A 13,924-nucleotide genomic window follows, 5' to 3' on the forward strand; every position below is an offset into this window, starting at 1 on the left:
CTGTTTATCACATGTCACAGTTGAGCACAGGGGAGAAGCATCTTTCTTTGTCCTGAGCAACTTTTCTCATTTTGTAAATATGACTTGTTAGAAAGTGGCTTGCTTGTATAAAATTTTGAATCGGCAGAACAAAAATCAGTTGTAACTCGTCCCCTTTGTTTGAGGTCTTGTGTTTTGCAAACATCTCCTCTGCCAGACAGTTGTAATTGCTGCCATGTTGTCTCATTGCTTTGCTTTAAGAGCCGAGAAGTCATTCTTCTGTACTTGTGTGCATTCCTATCAACTCTGTGAGAGCGGAGGGATGTTTCTACCCCCCATTACCGCTAAATACCACTGTCTCCTCTTTAATTAGCAATTCATAATGGGAAGATCTACACTGAAGTGACATTTTTACAAGGACAAATGGAGCTTTTTTTCCCCTGTGCATGTGTATGTTTTATAATATGAATATCGTTGGTCACATAGCATTGCATTCCAGTTTTTTCCATCTACGTTACTTTTGTACCACTTGTAAGGATCATCCACAGAGCATATTTAGACCTCCTGCTTGACCTCAATGAAGATGGTTAGAGAGTCTTGGGGACTCTGCATTTTATGCATTTGTTTTCATCACATAAGATGTTCTTCATAAACAGTCATTTTTGATTTCAGCTAAAATTCATGCTTTATGATTCAAAACAGCGTTCATTGTTCTCATGGTTGTCATTCCAGTGTGGGGTGAAGCTTTGCATGCAAACTGCTTTTCAAACCCAGTTTAGAGTTTTTTTTCCCTCAAATTTCTCACAATATGTTCCCTGTTTTTTATGTTACCATTTATTTCACACTGTGGATAACCATGACCAAAATACCCTGAGTCATTGAGATCCTGTTTTGAACCCACATCCAAAAGTATAGATTTGCACTTTCACAAAGTGCAAATTTGACCTTGTAAACAGTTTCTCTGGAAGCTATAGTTACACTCTCAACAGCAGACAGGCTCTAATATATATGCTTCCTTCACTAAATGTCGCTCTGTGATGATATGAAGACGTCCTTTTAGGGGAATAAAATCCTGCAAATGCTGTTCATTGTTCACTGTTTTCCATCTCAGCAGAGCTCGCTCTATCCAGCTCTTGGTTTTTAAGTCCCCTTTTGGACTCAAAAATGCTTGGTTCTGGCACTGAGACTGGGATTGTGTTCCAGTTGCATTAATAAATTAAAATAGCAGGTATGAGTATACTGGAGCTTTTTTATTTGAATGGTTTAACTATTCTGTCTGATTACAAAGTTCTTTAAATTGAACGTTGACTTTTTATTATTTTTTTCCTTCTAACACTTTGTAGTGTCTGTTGCTGGCTTCCCCTGATATACAAGTAAAGACACGAAAAAGTATTCACACCCATTTTAAATAGTTTAAGCTCAGTCAGGTTAGATGAAGAGCACTTCTGAACATCAGTTGATAAGTTTTGCCGCAATTCTCAATTGTATTTGGTTCTGGACATTGATATAACAATAATATCACTTAAATATGGTTTTGGATCTCCGACTCCAGTCTACATCCTACAACTTGCTCCTCCTTGCTCCAACAAACCAAGAAATAGCTGAACTACTTTCTCAACATGTCATCAACTTCCACAAAGGCATTTTTTAGTTGTGTTGGAGGAGGGATACCTTTAAGAGTTGCAGCAGAGTAACTCTTCAGGACTGGAGTTGGAGGTCTGAACCATTACATTTATAAATTTGCCTAACACTGTAAGGAGTCTCAAATCTGGATTTGGCTCCATCCATCTTCCCATCTTCTCTGGCTAGCTTCCCTGTCCCTGCTGATGAAAATAATTCCCAGAGCATGATTCTGCCACAACCTTGTTTTACCACATAACCTGCTTTCAATTTCTCTGGATCTTTATCTTTGTCCTGCTATGTTTCTTGGTCTAGACGATGCTTTTTGTTTACTGATGTTCTATAACAAACCTCTGAGGTCGGATTTACTTATTAAATGAACGGTATTTCTAGGTGTCCTCTGTATACCGTCTTTATGTCTCAAGCATACAACTGGTTCTTTGTGCTAGATTTTAACTGAGAGTAAATGCAGAGAGGACTTTTTAGAGGGAGAGATAATAAAAAAACACAATTTTGCCTCCACCTGAAAATCCCAGTGAAGGATACTAATGTAAGTGGCTGCCGTGTGACAAAAATGTGCAAAAGTATGATTACTTTTCAAAGACATTGTACTTGTCGATTATTTATTCAGTCTTTTTTTTTCTCCACCTCTCTGGACCGAGGTGTTGATTCTTCCCATCATGTGGATTCTCTCGCTCCGGGCAGAGGCTTTGTAGTGTCATGCAGGTTAGGACTCTGTCTGTCTCTCTCTCTGTGGGGTTCGCCTGGAGGCAAACCTGAGACACAAGAATGAGTCGGGTAAGTGTGTAAGAAGCAGCTGAAAAGAGGAAGATAGTTGAAGTAGATTTGTATTGTGAAGAGAGTCAAGGGAATGAAAGAGGGATCTTAGGAATGAGTGTGAGTTCAGACAGGGTTGCGTTGGAGGGGGTGGGGGGGTTGTATGAGGAGGGAGAGAAGTGAGGGTGAACAGGAGGGGTAGGGGTGGAGTCGGGGGCTCTGCTATTTGTAGATCCTTGTGATGGATGACTGGTGTGTGTGTGGGGGTGTGTGTGTAAAAGGGAGAGAGAGAGAGAGAGAGACTGGCTTTTTTCCTTTCTGCTCTTTCCCTATTCCCTCTCTCTTCAGGCAAGCGGAGCAGAGCAGGACTAAGTAAGAGGAGGACAGACGCATGCCGACCAGAGCACACCAACTCCACAAAGACGAAACAGCACAGGAGTTTGCAAGAAGAAAAGAAAGAAGGAAAACATCTCCTTTTTACATGAGCAAACTATAGTGGATGTCAAAGCTGCATCACCAGAACTGTAGGATTTGTGTAGGAGATTTTCTATTTTTTTGTTTCTATTCATACTTTCCTGTTAAATAAAATTATTTCAGCTGACTTGTAAGGTGTGGCAGGACTTGTGGAAGCCAAAGGAGGGTGAAAATCAAAAAATCTGGACAGAAAGAAGTAAAAAAAAAGAAAAAAAAGAAGAGGCTTTGAACATGCCCGTTGGAGGTTTTGAATCAAGCATGGGTAGGCTGCCCAGGCAGTGGATGTGGCTGCTGATGCTCTCTGCCCTGGCGGTGGGCAATGCCAGCGCCTGCCCGGCACTTTGTACCTGCAGCGGCACCACAGTGGACTGCCACGGACTGGGTCTCAAAACTATGCCAAGGAGTATTCCCCGCAACACTGAGAGACTGTGAGTGCCATCTTTACTTCCTTCCCTTGTAATGTGTGTATCTATGACAGAGAAATCACCAGGCTGTGTTCTATCTTCCCATTGTTTCCACTACGGCTGTGTTATTGTAGTGCACATGGGTTTCTTTAGATGGAAACAGAACAATAGCCCTGCCTGTGCATGCTGTGTGTGAGTGTATGTGTGAATGTGCCAATCAGGGGAGCCAGTCACTCACTGGCATTCCAGTCAGGTATAAATAGACATCAGAGTCTGGAAAAAGCAGGAGCAGATGTGCTCCTGTCTTGTTCATTTACTAATTTTTTTTTTCTGCATGTCTGATATTTGTTTATCTGTTTGTTTCATCTGGTCTTATTTGCATTTCTATCTCAACTAAGAAGAAATTCAGACTTTTTCTCCACTTTTTAATTGCTTCCAGAGTCAAGTTTAACAACTTAAGTTCATTTAAAGGTTCTGTTAGTTTCTCAGTTGTCCTGCTGGCTTTTCTCCCTCTGTCTTTATCTACCTTTCTTGTCTTTTCACTTTTATCCACTTGTGCGCTGTCCACTCCTTCTCTCACTCTCTGGCCCTGTCATGCATCTGAACGCTTGCTCCCCGAATTGTTAAATCATGCAGAAAATTAAGCAAATCTGCCGCTTAAGTGAGTCCTGTGCGAGGAATACCAAAGCTGTAAAGACGTCAGTCGGGCTCCAACCCTGCAGAGGGGAGTTTCTCCATCTTCTCCTCTGAAATATTCATCTGCAAAATCAGAGGGAGCGCAAAGTGGGGGGAAATGGATTGTTCAGTTTCAGCTTTAAGAATATCAGCCGTGAATAAAACATGCGGTGGGGAACAGAGCAGAGAAAGCCAGTGTCAGAGGCATCAGTGATGGCTTGGTGGGAGCCGGCTGCATATTTCCTGCTTTCCACATTTAATTTCCAAGAACACCCCTCTTTTTCCACCCCATGCAAGTTGCATACATTCACAAATTGGTTTAATAGTGAACCACTGAGGAAACGTGTTCATTTTGTTACTTCCTTTTAGGTAAATGGCCATTCACTCTGGAAATGTTCCCTGTGCTTTCACTCAAAGAGCATTTCTGTGTTAAAAGTTGGTTGTGCGTTTGTAGGGCGTGTTTGAATTGTGTTTAACACTCGGGATGTTGCATTTTAAGCATGTTCTGCATAACAGTTATCTAATATATTTCTAGGTCACTGCCTTTCTTTTTTTCACGGGTGGATTTTCTTCATGTATACGGCAGCTGCTCTCTGCTAAGAAGTTCTGTTTAACAATAGAAACTGGTCTCTGTGTGAGCTTTTGTGTCGGGTGATTAATCAAGAGGAGCGGACGAATCAACACAGCCCCATTGGCCACACATGATGCTCCCATGTGCAGTTCTAGATTTATGGGTGTTTTTTCTTTTTTGAAAATATGTGAATAAGTGAGCGACAATTAGTAGCTGACATCACGGTCAAAGGTGAGCAAAAGTGTTCACATCACTTGAACTTGTTCACATTTTGGGCACTTAATTGCCATCATAGATCAACACAGTTGTGAAATGTAAGTATAATGGAGCATGGTTTTTACAAAAAAAATGTGATGCCCATTTGAATTCAGTCCTGTTTATGCTGAAATAAAATTCAGTCAGTCTATTTATCTTTAGAAGTCACTATTGGAAACAGTCAAGTTGTGTGTATTTTAAATCTGGTAAAAAGCAGCTACTCTGTGAAGGTCTCAGATGTTTGTTGGAGAACTTTAATGAACAAACAGCATCTCAGAGAGCAAGAAGAACACCAGCCAGGTGTAAAAAAGCAGAGTTAAAGCATTATCTCTAACTTTGAACATCTCATGGAGTGCTATTCAGAATGAGAGTCTGTTGAGGGAGAGGATTGATCAGAGGCCCATAGAAACTCTGGAGTAGCTACAGAGATCCTCAGCTCAGGTGGTATGAATTTGTGTAAGAGACAGGTGCTACTCATGCGCTCCTCAAATCTGGCCATAATTAAAGAGTTGCAGTAAGGATGTCATATGACGTCCCATTTGTAGATTGGCATGTGTGGGACACCGAAGTCCTGGATAAAGGCTGTCTGGTCATATTAGACAAAGTTTAATTCTTTGGCCTCCATGTTAAAAGCTATTTGTGGTGGAAAACTGATGAAAAATGGTGGCAGCAGTGTCACGCTTGCTTTCCTTCAGAAAGAAAAACTGACTAGAGTTGATGAGTAGATAGATGGAGATGATACAGGGCTATTCTGGAGGAAAATCTTGTAGAGGCAGCAAAACACTTCAGGCAAAAAATACTCCCTTAAAATATATTTTTAAATACAAGAATACATTTTTCCATCACCTTACAACTATGCTTTACTTTGTGTTGTAACAAATAACATCCTTATGATGTTTGTGATTTTATTCTCACAAAACAATAGAATGTTCAAGGTTTCTGAATATATTACACTATATAAATATATTGTACTATAAAGTAGCAGTAATATAATTAAAAAATATATATTTAAACTGCAGCATGCACAAGTGTGACTGACACTACTAACTCTTTCCTCCTGGCTTTGATTGGTTGTTTCTGATGGAGAATTGTGCATTTCTGCAGTTGGCTGTAGGACCACAGGGAGGGGGCAGATTATATTATACTGTCACAACATGGGAACAGTTGTAACAACTGAAAAGCATATTGTTTATAAAAGTTACATACTGTAGCCTTAAGATAAATGGGTTTGGAAACAAAGTAAAAATACAAAAAAATGCAGTTGAGTTTATTAGGCTGCTTTCTTCCTGAATATGTGTGTGAACAAATGTGGTATTTGTTTTAAAGAGCTATAGCGTTTTCTCCTTTTTTTCTGAAAGGTGTGTGTCCCTGTGGGGTCCACTGTGTGCACGGAGGCTGTGGAGACAGACAGCAAAATCCCATTTACACTTGTCAGTGTGTGTTTGGATCAGGTCTGACCCCTGTGCTCCTCAGACCACAGCCTGTAATGAGACTGTGAGCTCCATGTGTTAAAATCACTCTTTGCCGAATATTGGCTAATAGCCTCTTTGTCCCCTCTACCTCCGTTTTGCATCATTTTGTCATTTTTATCTCGCCTTTTTCCTTTCTTTTTTGCAATTAGCCTTTCAAATGAGTGATTCTGACAAATATCACATTAATTTGATAATCACCCTGAGATCTTACTCAAACAAAGGGAAATTTGTAACGCTGATGAAAGTGAGTTGCTCGCAGCTCTTTGTTCCACAGATATCAAATTAATAGTCCAGCTGCTCATCTTAAATGTTCGTCTCATCTCTTAATGAATTGATGCGCAGAACATGAGGAGTCGTGCACGTTAGTAAGTCTAGATGCTTTCATGTGAAAAACAACAACATTATTATGAGCCAGAAAATACCTTGTACTGAGATCAGAGGGCGTCTTGGAGCTCATCCAGAATAGAGGCGATGGAGGCTGTGCACCATATGCATGTATTCACTTTTGTTTATTCATAAACTTGAGCATGTGCCTCCATATGTTTTATATGCCTGCGTGCCGTGAATAAGTAATACTAGATGATAACACATGGGGGTTAGTGCTGGTTGAGGGGCTTGATGGCTTTGATAGCTTTAAGGCTTTGGAGGTTGGAGGTGTGGGAGCTTGTGCCAGGTTTTGCCTGCAGCGTTTCTGGCAAAAAGCACATAGCCAGAGTAACTGACAGCTCACCGGGCATCTGATCCATAATTTACTGTGACGTGGCTGAACACAGCCTGCCCACCAATGCCTGCCAGCTCTGGCTATGGTGAAGAGAAAAGAAATGAGGTGAGTGTAAGAATAAAGGAGGTAATCACTTATGAAAGGAGTGCTAAGCAGCGGAGTGGTAAGTAGTATTGTAGCTCACCACAAAGCTCATAAATGAATAAAAAGGATTATGGTATTTATTATGGAGGGCAAGAAGGGTCCTGCCCCAGGAGGACTGAACGTAATTCAGGCCCAGTTTCACAGCCTAATTTATCCATTCTCTTCCTCCTCACAATCCAGTGAGGAGGAAGAATGCCTGGAATGAAGATCGCACAGAGAATGTCAATGCACAGTGGATTGTAGTGAAATTACAGGCCTGGGACTGAATCAGTTCAATTTACGGGCTTTCCAGCACAGCTGTGAACTCCTCAGCTCCTCGGTTTCCCTGACTTGCTTCATAAAATGCTTTTGTAAGCTTTTTTTTTTTCTGCTTGTGAAAATACGGAGTCAATATTCAGGTAGCATTTCCAGGTCAGGGTTCATCCTCTGCGACTCTACTGTTTTTATTTTCCATTTGACCCAAGCACGTACTCACCTTTCTACACTTAACATTACATGTGCAGCCAGAGTGTTGCTTGTCTAAGCAGAGCGATGGCTGACCGCTGAGCATCAAAGCCAGCTGGTGTGTGTCCACACACACCCTCTGGCCTGCTTTCCAGATGAGTACAGCTTCTCTATGGATGTGTTTGATGGCACCCAGGAGACTTGAGAAATTACCTTATCAACAGAGTGTGCAAGTGTTGCCAAAAATCACCTTTCAAGTCCAGCATGTATATATTTTTTGCAAAAAATCCACTAGACTGGCATGCATATATACAGAATGATGTATGTGCTTTTGCACATTGGGGAGCACATGTGGGATTGCTTTGCTTTGCCTGAGAGTTTCGGCATTTCAGCAGACTATAAAAAAGGGATTTTTTGAGGACCCACCTAGCTTGCTTTATGCTTTTTTCAGGAGACTCACTTTACTTACAACCCTACAGACTTAATGGCAATAAGCTCAAGAGTGAAGGAGACAGGGTAGAATGTATGTGTGTTAAAGTATGCATCAGTGAACACTCAGATGATAGAGTGGATAGATATGTAGTTGTAATCTACATGTCGCACTTGTCAAGTCGCCTGTGTTTGAAACAAGTTTATTTTTGGCCACATTCCATATAAATTTGGTATTTTTAGTACACTGTAAATTTGAATTATGACATATGTATTATTGTATACTATTATTGTTATTATATGTTCAAATTCAAATACATATAATCATTATTAAATTGTTTATGTCTAAATACATTGGATATTTTGATGGGGTTTTGTGGAGCAGTTTTTATCAGATTGATCTCTGTTTGAAGAATCAGGAAGATTTTCTTAGAAAACATCGCAGCTAACAGTCAGGTTGAAAGCTGCTCCTGAGTGGTACTTCAAGCCACAACTGTTGTACAGATTTTAACCCACTTCACTTTTGTATCACAGATATGGTAAGATTAAGCCAGACCATTTAAAACATGTTTAAACCTGTGTGTTGCAAAGCACTGGCTAGTTTCCAACACACAGGTCTTTACAGTCCAATACAAGATTGATGTTAAGATAGCTAACATTTATCATCTTTCTGCAGTAAAAGCTTTCACTATGAAGAACCTGGTAATGCTGAGTGTTTACTGATTAGAAAAAAAGTATGTGAATCTGAGATGAACCTGAAATGTTTCTGATTCATGTCACCAGATTTTTAAGTGTGGCAAACTGAAAAAAATAAACTGAATTTAGACAAATTAAATAACAATGTAACATTTGAGGTTTGAGTTGTTTACCATTACTGGAATCCACTGTGCAAGACATTGTGACTTGCTTCTAGCTTTGCATTTTCAAACCACTTTAGCTTTGACTGCTGATTATTACTCCACAGTACCTCCGCTTCAAAATGTCAAGTTAGCAAACAATGATGACCATCCATCATTGAATAATAATCACATTGTCTTTGTTTTTTTATACTTAAATGAACTTATTCTCCAAACTGGATCTGATCTACCAGCAGCTGAGCTGTTCTCTGTGCAGAGCAGGTGGAATGCTGCTGTCAGTGGGCTCTGTGGGGGGTGAGACCCAAACGCTCTCTATTCAAAGGAACCAACAGAAATACTCTGGCTCAGACCCAACATAAATCAAATTACCAGTTGTCAATGAACATTTGTGAGGCAAACGTTTTCTCAGTTCTCTGTTTGCTTTATATGAAATGTAACAGATGTGGCAGAGCGCAGATGTTTTATCCACATGATCCCCGTCCATAGTCAAAAGTGTGCATTCATATAGCCTACATGCCTTCATACAAAATGAAAAGCCACAACAGAACCTCCAAGTCTGTGGCTGAACAAACTACAGATACAACATAAACCATGAAAGGCCCTTCAGTTCTGGCCTCTGCTGCAGTTCCTTGCATGTGTGTGTTCTTCCCCCCGTAGCACCGCCAATATAGAAACAGATGCTTAATTGATTCCCTTTAACCCGAAAGTTTTTGATCAGTGTTCCTCTGTTACTTTCGTCTTTTGCCTTTTACCTACGCTGGTTCAGTTGATTCCCATTTCTTGTTGATTTGTTTTGCTCCATGAATTTTTATGTTTCCTATACAGCCATGCGCTTTTGCCGTTCAGTGTTTATACAGAGAGAAGGCCTCTACAGCATGGAGAAGACCCCACAGTGATTGGGGCTGTGAGAAAGTACGGGGTGTGTGTGTGTTTCTGTGGGCTCTGTCTGTGAGCGATCTACTTGATGTTTAACTTTCCTATCAGTAATCTTGCTCCTGAGGCCTGACTGAGCAGAATGAAAACTGTAAATAGCCCTTGAGGAGCCCAGGAGCGAGGAAAACACACTCAGACAGTCACTGCACACACAAGTGCGCTTATATAATTATCGACACACACACGCAGACACACAGTAAAAATGTACAGTTGACGGCATTAACTGCTTGTCTGAAAACCACATGTCAATGGAGAGAGATGTTTTTTGCTCAAGCTGAGGAGAAATTTGACCTCTTAGTGTGGATAGAAGTGTTCCAGTAAGGTAAAACAGTGTGGTCACTGTGGTTGCTTCTTTCTCTCCTTCTTTCTTCCTCTCTCTTTCTTCCTTTCTTTCACATAAAGTTACAACCACACACTTCATTGAATTTTGTTGAGATTTTATGTGATAGACCAAAAGAAAATAGTACATAGTTGCGAAGTGGAAAGAAAAGGATGCATAGTTTACAAAATACTTTTGAAATAAAAATGTCAATAAGTGTTCTGCTTTTGTAATTTGCTCCCTTTATTGCTGATGCTTAATAAAATCCAGTACAAACAACTGAAAATATAAACTTAAATTTTAGCCTATTCTTCTTTGCAATTAGTTTAAGCTCAATTCTCAGTTGGATTTATGTCTGGGACATTCTAATACATGAATAATTTTTATTAAACTACTTCATTGTAGTTTTGTCTATGCCCTTTAGGTCATCGTCCTGAAGAAATGTAAACTTCTGACCCAATTTGAAATTTTTCAAGTTCAGTTTATCTTCTCATCAACTCTGACAAGTTTCCCTGCCCCTGCTAAAGAACAGCAACCCCACAGAACGGTACTGCCAGTACCACAATCATAGGTGTATTGTGTTCATGGTGATTTGCAGTGGGTCAAAAAGTTACATTTTTGTGGCATCTGACCAGAAAATTTTTTTTCACACGTCTGCCATGTCCCCTATATGGCTTATTATTGTAAGCTATAAATTGGGACACTTTTTGACTTTTTCTTAACAAACTCTTTCATAAAGCCCAAATTTCGAGAGTCCACAACTAATAGTTGTCTTATTGGCAGATTTTTCTATTCGAGGTGTTGATATTTTAAACTGCAGCAGATTTACCGTGGCCCCTTAACAGCTGCTCTAATTATTGCTTTCTTCACCCAGTCGGTCAGTTTAGATGGATGGTCACGACTTTTTGGAAATGTAGTTGTTCCATATATATTTTTTTTAATTTCCAATGAAGGAAGTAACAACATCTTAGGAGATGTCCCTGAGGTGGGGATATTGTTTTGTAACCAAACGATGCAGCAAACTTCGCCACATCTTTTCCCCTGTCTTCCTTGATCTTTGTGTTGCTGATAGCTCACTAATGTTCTCTAAATACCAAGCTCTTCACAGAACATTCGTATTATTCTGAGATTATGTGGTCTCTTATCACAAATCAGAAGATTTCCAAGGGTTATATTTTGGGGTGTCAGAGTAAATACTTTTAAGTTTTGTTATTTACTGTCTTTTTCCTTTCATTTCACAGTTATAAACTTGTAATGACATAAAATAATAATAATATAATAATAATTAAAAAAAAAAACTCAAGTGTGTGGTCACAATGTAGCAACAATGTGAAAAAGTTTAAGGGGGTGTGAATACTTCTTCAAGACATTGTATGACGATATCAGATAGAGCCCACTGGTTCCAAAGCATGTCTGCTCAGCTGGTATGTAGGCCACAGTCTCCACCAGCTCTTGAGAGACTTCATCCCTCTGCTGACATTTCCCAGACAGTCTGTCAGCTTCCTACAGCTCTCCCTGGTTACTCGCAACACTCTACCACACTGCTACACACCGTCACTTTCAGACAGCTAACAACCCTGTCAGAGTTGCTCTGTCTTCTTTCCGTTTCTCTGTGACTATATCGCTTCCCTGCTCTCTGCCCACCTGTGAGTTTCATGGCTGTCACTTCCATATGTTGCCCAATCTGCAGGAGGAGAAATGTTTTGCTTGTTTGCAGCTATTCCGCCTGTTCATTGATCTGGGGAGCACGGTCGCCGGTCTGCTGCTCAAACAGCGATATCAGTCTGTAGCTGTGATTAATGGGCATCCGTGTTTTAGGTTGTACAGCCTCGGGGTTCTCGTTATCAGATTGCTTCCACAGCATGGAGTTTGGAAAGCACCATGCCACCATTCCTCAATCAGTGGGTTTCTGTGTTTCCTGCTAGGCTAAAGCTGTTTGGGACAAATGGTCTTATGGTGTTCACAGCAGAATGACAGCTTAGAAAAATCTGAGCACCTGAATGTAACAGTTAGATGTGATTTTGTGGCAGAAGGATGTGGCAGAAAAACAAAATCTTCACTTGTTGGCCTTGCTTACAGTAGAGCCTGAAATAACTTTGACCTTAAAGACAGAGAATGTTTCAAGGACTTATTTTGAGGCTGAAAGCAAAGCAATAAACAGCTTAAGAAACCCACCTTTGTGAAATCCCTGAAAAAGAATGTGATCTTTTATTAGTGAGCAAGATGTGGAACAGTGGTGTGGGTTTTTCTGAAGGTGAAAAAGATCTTTCTCCTTTCAGACACATCCAATTAAGCATGCAAAACGACAACATCCTTATCTAGGAATTCCCAAATTGTCTAAAGGAATAGTGTTCTTAATGTATATAAACTCAAGAATTTGAAAATATTATAAATATTCCACAATGAAAATGTTTTATTAAACTTTCAAATTATTTGCAAGTGCATTACTTTCACTTTTTTCTTTTTAGCAAATAGAAAAAATTGTTGGCCAAAAATAGAAAGTTTAGTCTTATTTAATTTTAAGATGTATCTTTTTTGTCATTGTATGTGAATGTCTAAAATCTAAAAAATATTGCTGGAGTAGTTTTTTTTTTTTTAAGGCTCTAATGATGTGGATCTTAATTAGTCTGCTAATTGACTGTGTGCTAATTACCATTAACTGAGCACAGCTTTGCGCAGTTAAAACAACTGCATAAGAAGCTGATGTGTACTCAGAGACCCCGTAAAACAAACTTTGTGTGTTTTCCAGTTGGTGTGTGAAAGCATTGCACATTAGTCTATTCTACCTCTGTTTGCTTGTACCTTCTTTTATTTCGTGTAGCACAGCTCAATTCGAAACAGGTCCAAAACCAAGCTCTGCACAGGACTCCCAGCAGCTGGCACAAATAAACCTAATGAGTTTTTCAGTACTGTAGCAGCGCTCAGAGCCTCCTTTGAATTATAGAGATCTATAGTAGTGGAGCAAAGCTGCCCTGTGTCCACCCGAGGGAAGTTGCACCAGGATATATTCACCAGCATCAATCAGCCTGGCGTGGAAGATGAAGAGGGATTAGGATAGTGATGTCATAAATCCAATTTCTTCCCAGGAAGTGTGTCAGCAGTGGGAATTCTCACTGCCAGAGGTTTCCAGAGGATGGAATGGATTTGAGTGAACCAGTTGAAGGTGGAAATCCTTTGCTATAGGAATTTGGAATGATAGCTAATAATTTTAAGGCTTTAAAGTAATGTGATGGTACTTTCATGCAAAAATCTGTCCAGAGTTACTGTAAAAAAGAAAAACAAACCAAAAAACATGTGTCTATGAAATAAGTTGACATGCCTTTACAGTGATGCCAAAACGTATTGCTTGGCTCCCTTTGATTTGGGAAAAAACAGCAGTGGTGAATTCTGTCGCTAATAAATAGCACATTTTTCCTTTGATATATTTTGACTGAGTTTAACAAAGTTTGCTTCTGCTTAGCTGCAAAATAAATATACAGGTAAGCACTGATGAAGTAAACTCAGTGTATCCATGCTTTGAGTTCTTATTCTAAATGGAAGAATAAGAACTCCTGTAACATAAATATACTAATATATATCTTGCATATTCTTATTCTTGATATTAAGAACTGGGTTTGGGCACCCATAACTTAAAGTGATGGACTGGGTTTCAAAAGATTACAAGGAATTAATGTCTTATGCAGCAAATAATTATTACAGCATCTTCATCTAGTATAAATTCATATCCAACAGATGCCAAATCATCATAACAGTTTATATGAACACTATTAGATTAACCTTTTAACAGTAGTTACTTTTGCATTGAACCTAATCCTGGATTTACACTGCAAGCGGCTGCGCTTTACTACAG

General features: G+C 39.7%; 1 protein-coding gene across 4 annotated transcripts in view; it reads left to right on the top strand.

Moving 5' to 3' along the window:
- The first annotated feature begins 2,650 nt into the window (after positions 1 to 2,650).
- Positions 2,651 to 13,924, top strand: part of slit1 (slit guidance ligand 1) — a 95,551-nt gene continuing 84,277 nt past the window's right edge. For all 4 annotated transcript variants that reach the window (XM_023327595.1, XM_023327597.1, XM_023327596.1 and 1 more), the window contains exon 1: positions 2,651 to 3,278. In XM_023327595.1, the coding sequence (XP_023183363.1) occupies positions 3,082 to 3,278 (197 nt within the window). In that variant the 5' untranslated portion in view covers positions 2,651 to 3,081. The remainder of the gene's footprint in view (positions 3,279 to 13,924) is intronic.

Source organism: Xiphophorus maculatus, chromosome 22 (assembly GCF_002775205.1).
Source record: "Xiphophorus maculatus strain JP 163 A chromosome 22, X_maculatus-5.0-male, whole genome shotgun sequence".
Taxonomy (NCBI): Eukaryota; Metazoa; Chordata; class Actinopteri; order Cyprinodontiformes; family Poeciliidae; genus Xiphophorus; species Xiphophorus maculatus.